The sequence below is a fragment of the Furipterus horrens genome, unplaced genomic scaffold, assembly GCF_987537825.1.
Source record: "Furipterus horrens unplaced genomic scaffold, mFurHor1.1.pri manual_scaffold_5, whole genome shotgun sequence".
NCBI lineage: Eukaryota > Metazoa > Chordata > Mammalia > Chiroptera > Furipteridae > Furipterus > Furipterus horrens.
This window is the reverse complement of record NW_028327175.1, coordinates 48,969,006-48,981,590: the sequence shown is the minus strand read 5'-3', so window position 1 is coordinate 48,981,590 and position 12,585 is coordinate 48,969,006. Positions and strand designations below refer to the sequence as shown.

The 12,585-nt window shown below is 47.0% G+C and overlaps 1 protein-coding gene across 1 annotated transcript; it reads left to right on the top strand.

Annotated features, from left to right (window-relative positions):
• The first annotated feature begins 2,744 nt into the window (after positions 1 to 2,744).
• On the top strand, positions 2,745 to 10,653 carry OTP (orthopedia homeobox). The gene is made up of 3 exons (XM_090278971.1): positions 2,745 to 2,781; positions 4,031 to 4,440; positions 10,123 to 10,653. The coding sequence occupies exons 1-3, from the start codon at positions 2,745 to 2,747 to the stop codon at positions 10,651 to 10,653; spliced, it is 978 nt and encodes a 325-aa protein (XP_090135097.1).
• Positions 10,654 to 12,585: the final 1,932 nt, after the last annotated feature.

Below are 12,585 nucleotides of genomic sequence, written 5' to 3'. Positions count from 1 at the left end.
TCATAAAATGAAGCGGGCTATCAATCACGCCGCAACATTGTTATTCAGCGGTTACTAACAGAGATGGATAATCCTTTGATTTCGTCCCATTGTTATTACTCTGATGTGTCTTCACATTAACTATTACACATTTATTTATCGACCTGAAAAATACAAGAAAACAGAATATACGATCTGTGCTTGTGGGAGGACGCTGCACGGCTGGTGGTTATTCTGGGGCGGCTGTGGAAAGAGGATACGAACGGTTGCGTGCACACTGGTGTGGACTGAGGTCCTTCTCTTCGCTTATCTTGGCCTCTCCTCCCTCCTTCCAGACAGGGTTCGGAGCCCCCGCGGTGTGGGTCTCCGCAGAACTGCCTGTTTGGAAAAGCGGGGTGTCTCTGTCAAGGCCCCTGTCTCTTCCTCTGACACTTCTCCGTACCTCCGCCCCTGCATTCCGCAAGCCCTACCCAGGTGGGCACGAATCCCCTAGCGCCCCCGGGAACGTGCAGCCAGGTGCGCACGCGAAAGCCACGTCCAGGACGTTCGCCGCCCTAACCCGGGCCTTCATCCTGCCTCCTGCCGCGGGCGCCCAGCGCTGTAGCACCTAGATTTGGGGTTTTGTTTGGGGAAGGGGAAGCTTTTATTGCAGGAACTCTATTTGCTTTAGGTCTAGATTTTTTTCTTCCAAGGAAACCCTTTCTTGAAAGTACGTGAGGCGCTCGCCGAACATCCTCGAGGCTCCCAAACACGCCGCCGCTGACGCCGGGACTCCGCCAAGCTGGAGCCCACGGTTCCAGCGCTTCAGTCCCGCAGAGGCCGCCTTGGCAGTAGCTGCAGTGGCTGCTGAAGTTCGGCCAGGCCCAGAGCTTCGGGGGAAATAGTCTCCTCAGCTCAGAAGGAACCGGTGTGGCTGATGTCCGGCACTCACAAGTGTGTGTGCCTGTGTGCGGGCGCGCACGTGTGTGTGCACGGGAGGAGGGAAACGGGCTGCAGAAGAGAAGGAGGTGGAAGCAAAACTGCCCCAGTGTTCTTATTGCGGTCTCCTTTGTCTCCTTGTTCCGTGCCTGTCACACACACAGCTAAGTGAGCGCGCACACACAAGCGCGCGCACACACAATTCCTCTAGCATCTGCTCTCAGGCAGCATTTCCAATGTTTTGTGTAAGTCAATTGGACAGCGAACAAAAAAAGCCATTTGCTCGGTATTATTTAAAACAGACTTCATAGAGCCACCCTTTTGTGGAAGCTTTATTTGCACTAAATGAATAATCTTAATTGCATCACTCTCGAATTAAAAATCAATGCTAATCAAGTTGAGAGTAGTAAATATCAGTTTTCATTGTGCCTGGGTAGAGGGCATTTTTCTTGTGTTACAAATAAAAATACAAGTCAAATAACTTTAAAAGGGCATTATGTTCTGGTACAAATACAATTGAAACGGATTGTTTAGGAGCAGATCAGAAATGGTACAGAATTTTGCACTTAATTTCCTCAGTTATCATTTACAATAAGAACCTCTGGGCTTGACAGCCAAGTCTAAACAGTAGTAAATTAGTACAAATTTATACTGATTTTACTCTAATAATCGTAATAAAAGCTTATAGATTTGGCACTAATTACATAAATGCCTAATGATCTTGAAAATTACTCTGGTTAGAAATATATTACTAATCTAAACTTTGTTGTTGGCTGGCTCTGAAAAATCAGAACATTAGAAATGGTTCGCTTCACTTGTGCAAAGCACTTTAAATTGTTCGAGTACTTTAACATATTCAAGAGGAAAATAAAGAGCATTTAACTTTATTTACAGTCATCAGTGGAGTTGAGAGCCCTGAAGAACTTAGAAACTTTGACCAAAAGTGGGTTGTGGGCAAGGAAGCAAGCGTGCACCCGGCAGAGTAGAGGGAGCCGGGAGGGAAGGGTGTAGAGTTCATGAATCCACAATACGCTCGGGCCCTGGAAGCTCCGGGGAAGTCGACTCCTTTTTTGCACTCTAGGCCTGCAGAGAGGCTGGGACTCCAAAGGCCCGAGGTCCCAGCTAGGGCTTCTGTACCTTAGGCCCAGGCAGGCTGGGTGGCGGCCAAATCTACGTGCGGTCTGGAGGCCGCGGTGTGCCCTTGTGTTCCGGATTGGGAGGGCCGAGCCGCCGGAGGCTAGCCAGTGTCGCCCAGAGCGCGCGGGCGGGGGAGACTCTCGGGTCAGGCGGGAGTCGTGCCCTGCTCCGGTTCCCAGCCTTGCCTGTCCCTCAGGAAGATCCTAGCTCAAGGAGACAGAGCTTCGCCTTTGGAGCGAGCAGGGCAGATCAAGAACGAAAGGAGTTCCTGGAAAAATCGCAGGGAAACACTAACGTAAACTGGACCTGGAAGCGCAGGGCGAGGCCGAGGTTGCCGCCTCTGCTTTAGCAGCTGCTCGGGGCTGGAGCCTCCAGGGCTGCGACTGCCGCCTCCTTCGGGCGGGCGCGGGCGGGCGCGGGCGGGCGGGCGGAGTGGGGGACTCTCCGGGCTCTGACATTTGCAGGCTGCCCTCCTGATTGGTCCCCTCACTGAGCTGCTCACGGGTTCATTCAACTGTTAAGCACCTCCCCGTCTCTCTAAAGGACATTATAATGCAAGAAGCCCCCTTTTTAACCACAAACCGAATTTTCTTTCATTTAGGTGATCTATATATATCTATATCATATAGCTTATAGCTTATATCTATTTTAAATAACTTAAAACAGCTAAAATTTTGGGGGGAACAGCTTTCGCCCTGGAGCGGTGCGCGATGCTGTCTCACGCCGACCTCCTGGACGCCAGACTAGGTGAGTGCGCGCCTCTTGCCGGGGCAGCCAGGAGAAGCCGGGGCAGGAAATTGTCAATTTGTTCCTTATTTTACCTTAATGCGCCCTAAATGGACTAATTTCTTTAAAAGTAATTGTGCTGCATTAAAGTTTAATTTGATTTAACAACATCTTTTTAAAAAAAGTCTATGGAATATGTAGATCCAGAAGAGGAGTTGGGAACTGTTACTTTTTGTTTCCCCTGTTTTTATCTTACCCTCTCCCCTTATTATTACTATTTTTTGAAAGGCAATTTACCCTGTGATAATTTCCTTGGAGGTGTTTTTCTTTCTCTTTTCCTTCCTGTTTGCTTTGATTTGAGATTTCTTTCTCCTCTTTTCCCTCTTTTTCTCTCTCCCCACTACCTTTTTCTCCCCTCCTCGTCTAAGTGTGGTTGAATTTGTAAAAATCTGGCGTGAAGGAGAAGCCGCTGCAATTGAAGCAATTTGCTATGTGTGCTCACTGAGAACAGAAAAGAGTCAAATTCATCTTCACAGGCAAAAGACTCGGCATTGCAAATGGCTGAGAGGAATGCGCCTTTTATTTTTCTGGAAAGAGAAGTTGAATTCCCTAAAGTTTGATTCACTGCTGTATCTATAGAGTTTACTTGAGTTTCTTTAATGCTGTCTGGGTTTCCAGTTTGGGATCTTTGGTGATGGATGTGCCTCCATTTTCCAAACACTTTCTGTGATTTGAGGGGGAGGCGGAGCTGATTTTGTTGATTTCGGGGGGTGGAAGGCTTGGGGACTTATTCATCTTCCGAAAGTGAGAGGGAATCGGCTCAGGGCCGACATAGAGTTCATCAGGCTGCCTAAAAGCACGCAGGTGGGGCAGCGACCTAGAAATTGTAATTTTCGTTCTTTTCCTTTCCTTCCCTTTTCCCTCTCGGATACGATCTCAGGTTCCTGGAGCGCCAGGTTATGGTTCATGAAAGGCACTCCGAGGCTTGTTTCATTGCCCAGACTGGGAGTGTTTCGTTGCGGGCGAGATGAGAGCATGTGCTGCCTGCAGGAGTCAGTTGCGGAGAGAGGGAAAAGGGCCGGCAGATGGGGTTCCTGACTGGCTGTCCGAATCCTGGGGAGTCCAGCCAAACATCTTGGGGGTTTCCTCCGTAGGGCGAACGTGGGCGCGGAGGGAGCCGAGGATAGGGCTGCAGGAGGATCGCGAGGGGAGGACAATCCCTCCTGGCATCGCTAGGAAAGTAGTGACCAAGGTCTCCTTGCTTCCTCAGGTATGAAAGATGCCGCCGAGCTTCTGGGCCACCGGGAGGCGGTGAAGTGTAGGCTGGGCGTGGGGGGCTCCGACCCCGGGGGCCATCCGGGGGACCTAGCGCCCAACTCCGACCCAGTCGAGGGAGCAACTCTGCTGCCTGGGGAGGACATCACCACTGTGGGCTCCACACCAGCCTCGCTGGCGGTGAGCGCAAAGGACCCGGACAAGCAGCCGGGGCCCCAAGGCGGCCCGAACCCCAGCCAAGCCGGCCAGCAGCAGGGCCAACAGAAGCAGAAGCGTCACCGGACGCGCTTCACCCCGGCGCAGCTCAACGAATTGGAGAGGAGCTTCGCCAAGACTCACTATCCCGATATCTTCATGCGCGAGGAGCTGGCACTTCGTATCGGGCTAACAGAGTCCCGAGTGCAGGTACGCGGGACGTGGGAGCCGGGGCAGAAGACAGGGAGCGGGCTGGAGGATTTGGAAAAAGGACGGGGTCTTTCCCGCTCCTCCCAGGATACCGGGCTTTCCTTCGGAAGCTTTTTCGTTCCTGGGTCGAGTTAGCTCCTCTGCTCTGAAAGTGGTCCCGATCGCCATCCCCTAATGGACAGGCAGGGCCTCAATCTCCCACCAGTATATCTACATCCCAGCAGAAACTCCTCAAAAGCGAAGCGAGCTTTGTTCAACTGGTAGGTCGCATTCTTCCTCCTGAGAAGAGGACCTCCGAGTCTCCCACCCTCTGCGTCTCCCAGGCAGCTAAGCCGAGCTAGCGCACACTCCACTCCAGCTTGCGTTGTTGACAAGTATTTCATTGCCTTCTAATAAGTTTGTATTAAGCGCCTGGATAAATGAGGGTATGCAACAATTGTACAGAAAACATAAAAAGGGTACAAAAAATAAAGCGTAAAGGGGACTTGGGTTTCACGGTTTTTTATTCTTATTCTCCTGAATATCACCGTCCCGCGGCTCTCAGGCAAAATACTCCTACCTCTGACGCTTTCAAGGGATTTGAATTTTGGTGGTCAACCCATGCGCTGGGGAAAGCTGCAGCGATCCTCCACAGCCGATGAGACTTTGTTTAATCCTAAGGAAACAGAGGGAAAAATGAAGGCTTTCTATTTTGAATATCCGATCTGAAGACAGGACATTTAGGGCAGGAAAGATTGACAGATAGTAGACAAAATCATTACTAACCCTTGTTCTTGTCCAACCATCCTCCAAGTTGTAAATTATATATAACAGAAAATCACACCTACAACTTTTCTGAAAATTGGTAAATAAAGGCATAAGCCTAATGAACCTCATTCTCCCCCCACCACCCCTCATTTTAAAAGAATGAGAACAATGTATCAGATATTTTATGGGCAGGTGCTAGGGACGGAATTCCAAGCCTCACACTTAATCATGAGCTATCCAGGGTGCTGAAAAATCTTCCTTTCCTGTCTTGGACGTAGTATTTTGTGTCTGTTACTCCTGGGCGTCAACCTCAGCTCTAGATTCTTCTACAAATTAAGCCCAAGGATCTCAGTTACTTTACATTTGATCTACGAATAGACGAGGGTGTCCATAAATCACAGTGCTGAGTATTTCTGTCTCCACTGGGCATTTAAAAGATAGTCTAACTTGTAAAACTACTGTATGCTTCTGTTCTAAATAGTCAGTAAATGAATGTCATTGGGTACTTAAAATGGTAAAATTAATAAAGTAATATTCAGGTATAACAGATTAACATTTTTACTCAATATAAATCTGGGTGGTTTCCTTGTGAACTCTGGAAGCCCTGAACCATGGGCTATTGATACTGAGCCAAAAGAATGTCAATTGCATTGTGCATTACATATTACTAATGCTCTTAAAATTTTGCTTTTACCTCGCATCTCTTTTTAAATCTGAAATTGAGTTAAAACCTTAAAGGAAATATACAATTTCAGCACTTCTATTACTACTAATGATAATATCAGCTTGTTAAAATCTTGTAGGTTCAAATTCATAAATTTGCTTTTTGTTCCTCAAGAGAAATACTATTTAGTTACTTTTGTTTTAAAGAGTAAAGTGCTGTTGCTTAACATAAGCATACTGGTAACTAGTTTAAATTAAAATAGAACTTAGAATCACAAATAAAATGTAATTGGACAACTGATTTTATGAAAAAAGAAAATGAGGTCTATTAAACTTTATTAGATCTTCCAAAGGTTAATGACAGTGAATATTTTAATAGAAAAAGTTGTAAATGAAATAAAATATAAATTATGTAATAGAAAGTTATTTTCAAGAAATACACAAAAGAATAATCAAGAAGAAAGAGATAAAGTACTTTAATTGTGCTAACATAATGTTCAACTAAAGATAATAGCTTGAGGCTGCTGATAGGAACAATTTAATAGAATGTCAATTTCAATATTTTTAAAAATAATGTTCCATAGTTTAAAAAGTAATCAGATCAACATAACCTTTTTAATTAACATTTCAAAATGATTAACATTATGTAATGTAATGCAAAAATAATTTATGGGAAATGTATTTACTTCACAACTCACTGTACCATTGCTCCTTGACCAAATTCAAATTAAATAGTAATTGGTTTATGTTCTTATATGATGAGTACGTCATAGTTTTCTTTATACTTAACAGATTGTCACACATTCTTTTCAGTATGTGGACCACTGCACTGATTAAAAATGATCTAAACATTTGTTTCAATTGTATGTTTTTAAGGATATTTTCTAGTTCTAGGCTAAGTAATCCAGTGTACTTAATTTTATCTATAACTGGTATATATCATACTTTTAAGTATTTATTAAAACACCTCTACTCACATGGAGGCCAATTCCATGTCTGATATTGCTCCCCTTTTCTGGCTAGTATAATAAAACCATTCCTTTTATAGCATGCCATTATTAGAAACCAATTTCAGAATTATTTATAACCTGGAATGGCTTATTAAGCAGCAATGCGAGAATCATGCAAATTATGCGATCAAATGCAATATAATAAGCATAATCATTAGTCTCTAGCACGGATTAATTAACTTTCAATATTTTATTTACATAAAAACCAAATCAGTGAAATAACTTCTGCACAGTCAGGCTTGCCTTTCAATATTTTATAGGAACAAAAATAATGTGCTGTAATTCCATTGACCGTGTCCCCCAGAATGGCCCTGTCACCTGCCACATCTTAATAGGGGGACAAGCTGAGAGTATTTTCTAGTTTTCTAATGGAATGAGAAATTGCATTTTCTTCCTCTCCCAGCACTATTAAAGTGTAATGAATTCGGCCCAGAGTTCACGGCTGGCTGATCGAAATGAACCTGCGATCTAGGCTTTAATACAGCTCCCCAGATTTCCTCCCAAATCTTCACATTAATCATTTGCTGGATTCCAATGAGATCTTCATAAAGCATTTGCTTCAAAGGGGGAAAAAGTAATATTCTCTCTTCCCTCTCTTTCTTTATTTCTGAGCCATTTATAAGTGGGGAATTAAATGGGCTATATATTTTAAAATACATTTACAGTATGTCTATATTACTGTAACAGCAGATAACACAAAAGTGGATTTTAAAATTCCAACCTCCATTAGATTCTCACTGTTGTATTAAGCATTTTCTGAGAAGAGCTGCATTTCAAACTGAGTACAAAGTTGGCCCGTGGCTGGGGTTAATATATTTTCTGGAGTTGTCATCTGTGCATTCTCAAAATCTCCCTTAGGTTTTGCCTGTATTTTAATCCGTCATGCTCTAGTTTTCAAGTGGAAACATTCACATTTTAAAAACATATGCATCATAGCTTGAAAAGGAGATGCTCAGACCCCATGAAGATTCCCCCACCCCCAACCCTGCAACCGCAGTAAGCCACGAAACATAAAAAATTTTGTAGCCATCATTTGACTACTAACCCTCAAACATAATAGAGCACGATTTTTTTTAAATTATTCCTGCAATATTGAGTTCTTTAACCATGATGTTCTTTTCCACCTGTGCCTGAGATTCAGAAACCTTGCTGGCGGTTGTGTTTTCTACAGGGCAACCCCCCCTTCTTCCTTCTTTTCTCCCCAGTCCTCACACAAGTCAGCTACCCTCATCCTCTGTTGCCGCCCCAAACTTTCAAACACTTCGGGATTTACTGATACTAGATGTTAAACCAGTCTTCAATTTATAGGTATCTTTCAAAATATATCCGGGTGCGGAATGTGAGTTGTGAGTACCGTTTTGACACAGACACGGTCCCTTTCTAGAGCTCCAACCGATTTACCTCCCTCTAGTCCCGCCTTGAATGGGTGACACAAAGCGATCTGTGACCGCTGTACTTTCCGTGGCTTGGCCGAGGGCCTCTAACAAACAACTCAATTCGCCAGGGGACGCGTTGATTCCAGCCACTAACCCGGTCCTGGTGCCTCATTAATCCGCTGTGCCATCAGCTCAAGAGGGTTTAGCAGAGAAGGGACCCTGGGTCTTGACACAATCCGGGCACTGGTGTAAACAGAAACGTGGGAAATGGGGTAGAAACCAGAAAAATATAAAATGATGGCACGGAGATGGTAGAACAGGCAATGGCCGGCCCAATGCCGGGCAAAATTCTAGGCTGCAAAATGCCGCTTACACTGGTAGGCGGAGAGTGTGTCTCCACTTAACGGGTGTGAACAGACTGCTGTGCATAGCCGGCTTACCTAGAAGTGGGTAAGGGGGTCAGGTACGTCCAGAAGACTCATGATACTTTAGCTTGCAGAATAAATACTAAAGAGCTTGGATTAACGGATGAATAATCTTTAGCAACAAACATGGTGGTTAAATCGGGTTGGCCAAATTCTAAGAGGAAACTCAATCAGTATCTGAGCTGTGTTCCACATCATTTATATTTATGCACAGTAAACCTCCAACTGACTAGATATTAAGCTGCAAGCCTGCCAAGTAGGCATACTGGCTTTTTTTTAATTTTATTTTATGTCAAGTAAAAATATGGGCGATGAGAGGTTATCTTGGTCAGGCAGTTTACTTGGTATCTTTCAGGAAGATACGCTCCTTTCCCTGTGGTAGTACACTCATAGGCAAATTTGTCTGGTATGGTCTGAAATTCCAGGGTGACGGTCAAGAAAGAATGAATAGGAGGCTTATTTTCATTTGGAGTTTATTTTATCAAACACATCCCATTTAAAAAGACAAACGGGTTTGTCTAGCAAAATTAAATTTGACTCATAACTGGTGTGAGCTTTAAACTTGACCTCCTTTAATTTCTAGTGGTCAGAAAATTTGCTTTTGGCTTATAGGTGAAAGGGGAAGAGTTGAGGGAATTGAAGGCTTTTTAAATTTGGGATCCTCAGTAAGTTCCTGAAAAGAGTAGGCTTGAAGACCCTGAGTCTCAGGACTCTGGTAGCAGGTTCCAGCACACCCTCACAGCCCAGATAAAGGTGCCTTTAGAGAGGTTGTGAATGAAGCACAGACTTATGTCAGCAGTACCTGAAAGTCACCGCAGTAACCCAAACAACACCGTAGCTCAGTGGCGCTGGCTTTCCCACACGAATCACTATAGTAACCTCTCTGCTCTGTCATCCATGGCGTTATGGTTTTTCCTTTGTTTTTCGATTTTGAAACTGGTTATGTCATGCAGGGCCCTTCATCAATTTCCAAATTTCCAGCATTTCTGAAAATTCTATACCCCATCAGTGTTATAAGGCACGCTATTAAGCCATATGGGTACACATGTTTATCTTCATTTGTGCACCTGTGGATCCATCCTTGACACATGCTTGCCAGCAGACCTGTGCATCTAAACTGTGCACCAAATACACTAGCATGCAGGGGCGTGGTATGTTTGCACATGGGGTATGTTTGCACTGTGTGTAAGCCTCCCTGCACGACCACTTAGGACTAAGAGAGTAGGCACTTGGTGGATGCAATGAGCTCCAGAAGACTGGAGCTGTTGGAGAACCAGGGTGTCTAGCCTAGAGTGGGGACCTGTGGGGATCTATGGCACTTGTTCCGCCTGGGGCTGAGTGGGTGTATCTTATGCGGGTTTCTCGGACTCAAGCCCCAGTCCCTTGTGGCTGCCGGCTCCCTAATAGCGGCTGCCGGCTCCCTAATAGCGTCCTGTCTATCTCCCTCCCTGTCCGCTCCAGGTCTGGTTCCAGAACCGGCGCGCTAAGTGGAAGAAGCGTAAGAAGACCACCAATGTGTTCCGCGCGCCCGGCACGCTGCTGCCCACCCCTGGCCTGCCTCAGTTTCCCTCAGCCGCCGCCGCCGCCGCAGCCGCCATGGGCGACAGCCTGTGCTCTTTCCACGCCAACGACACCCGCTGGGCAGCGGCCGCCATGCCGGGTGTGTCACAGCTGCCGCTGCCGCCGGCACTGGGCAGGCAGCAAGCCATGGCACAGTCGCTGTCCCAGTGCAGCCTGGCTGCGGGGCCGCCGCCCAACTCCATGGGCTTGTCCAACAGTCTGGCTGGCTCCAACGGCGCTGGGCTGCAGTCGCACCTCTACCAGCCCGCCTTCCCCGGCATGGTGCCCGCCTCCCTCCCCGGCCCCAGCAACGTCTCTGGTTCGCCCCAGCTCTGCAGCTCCCCGGACAGCAGCGACGTGTGGCGGGGCACGAGTATCGCCTCCCTTCGCCGCAAGGCGCTAGAGCACACAGTCTCCATGAGCTTCACTTAATGCAGCCGCGTCCCGCCCGCTCCGTCCCCGGTACAGCCCCGAAGCCCCTCCAGCGCGCGCCCGGGGCCCCCTTGCAGCCCCGGCCCCTGCCCCTGCCCCGTCCCTACCCTTGCCTACGCCACTTCTCGTTTTGTCCTCTCCTCTCTTCTCCACTCGCTCGGTCTCATCCCCAAGCCCCAGCACACTAGGCCTCTCCTCCGCCTGATTTCGCTCGCCCAAGTCTCTTCCCTCCGCCCCCCTCCCCCACCATTCCTTCTAACCTTGTCACCCAATTCCTCCCACCGCCCCATCTCCACAGCCTCATCCCACCCTTTCCTGATACACCGCTTGCACTAGTCGTGCTTGCTTCCGGCCTTCTGACTGGCGGCATTCCCACCTACACCTTCAACACGACGACGCCCACGACCCGCTAACCCGCCGCCTTTCCTCCGGTCTCATCTTTCCCCGCGTCACGTGCCCCTCCTCCCGCGCCCTGCAAAAGCATCCTTCCCACCATGTTACTTGCCAGGGAGTCGACTCAGGATATGAAATCAAACACCAATGGACTGGTTTGTGGGCAGAAACACACACACACTAGCACTCTCGCTCACTCTCAGACACTACACGCACACGCGCGCGCGCGCATACACACATACAGTGCACCTAAGTCACACACGGACGTGTTCAAGGGACAGCACAATGTTAGGGATTTTTGTCTTAAAGGAGGACAAGCATCTGCTACCAACCGCCTCATTTGAGGGCCCAACTGAAATAATTTGATTTATCCTTACATTCTTTCTCTAAACTCCTCTTTGTTTACTCTTCCACCACCCTACCTTTGCCTCATCCATTCAGTCATATCCATGCAACCCTCTACTGACTTACAAAAAAAATTGCTTTTATTTTACCGTACTTTTATTTTCTTAAGCACAACTGTGTGAGGGTATTGAAGGGAAAGCTTCTCAGGACGAACGTGCCAGTGGATTGGGTGGCTGGAGTAGACTAAAGCAGTCATGTAATGAGGTGATCTTATCCATTTTGATAAGTCTTTATAAGAAATAATAAAATAAACATGTAAGAAGATTTTCCTTTTGTAAAAGCAAGAGCCACATCTCTTTTCTGGATCCTTCCGGACTGGGGTTTGCTTTTCCGTTTCTCCTCGCTGCTCTGTGCCCTTGGTTGTTTTGTGGTCGTCCTGTCGTCCCTTGTGCCCCTCGGCCACTGCCCTGGCCCCTGCCCACCGGCTATGGGTGCACTCGGACATCTACAACCCTGCAACGTTGTACAGAGAAACACAATCAGCTCTTTCTGCATGTGCTGGTCAAATCCAAACCCAGAGAACAGAAGCGCTTTCGAAGAATGAACAAACATGTGAAATAGGATGTTTTGTGTAGATAAAGCATTCTTGTTACATACTGGTCAATTTGTGATATGTTTTAACTTAATTGTCTGTGCTTATTTATGGAATTTGGTTTTCTTAATAAATGTTTGAGTTAATATAAAGCATACTGACTTTTCCGGATGAGTTTATATCAAGTTAAATGTAAATGGATAAAATAAAATCATTTTCAGTATGCAGTATGGAAAACGATGGGTTTTGGTGTGACTTTGAACCGGGGAACGAGAAGAGAGTTCGTCCTGGAGGTTCTCAGTTCGCGTTGAGTTTGCAGGACCTCGGCGTTCGGGACCCGTCCGCCCTTCAGTAGGCTTGGCTTCAGTTCCCAGGTTGCACAGCAGCCCAGGCATCGCGCTTCAGCCGGCGTCGGGACTCGGCCGACCGGAAATGAGAAGGTCGCCTCGCGAGCGCCTCGAGAGAGTTCGAGGCCTCGCGAGGCTTTGGGCGGGTCCGGGGCTTCCGAGTCCGAGAAGGGCCTGGGGTGCAGCTGCACACATTAATCGTCGGCCCGACACTTGATAAGCGTCTCAGGTGAATGGGCTCCTTTCGACAGAGTA

What these genes read in the sequence shown, in the direction of transcription:
- OTP (XM_090278971.1), top strand. Translation starts at nt 2,745, where the DNA reads ATGCTGTCTCACGCCGACCTCCTGGACGCCAGACTAG. An exon ending in CCTCCTGGACGCCAGACTAG is followed by an intron (nt 2,782 to 4,030) that starts GTGAGTGCGCGC and finishes TTGCTTCCTCAG; the next exon opens with GTATGAAAGATGCCGCCGAG. An exon ending in TAACAGAGTCCCGAGTGCAG is followed by an intron (nt 4,441 to 10,122) that starts GTACGCGGGACG and finishes TGTCCGCTCCAG; the next exon opens with GTCTGGTTCCAGAACCGGCG.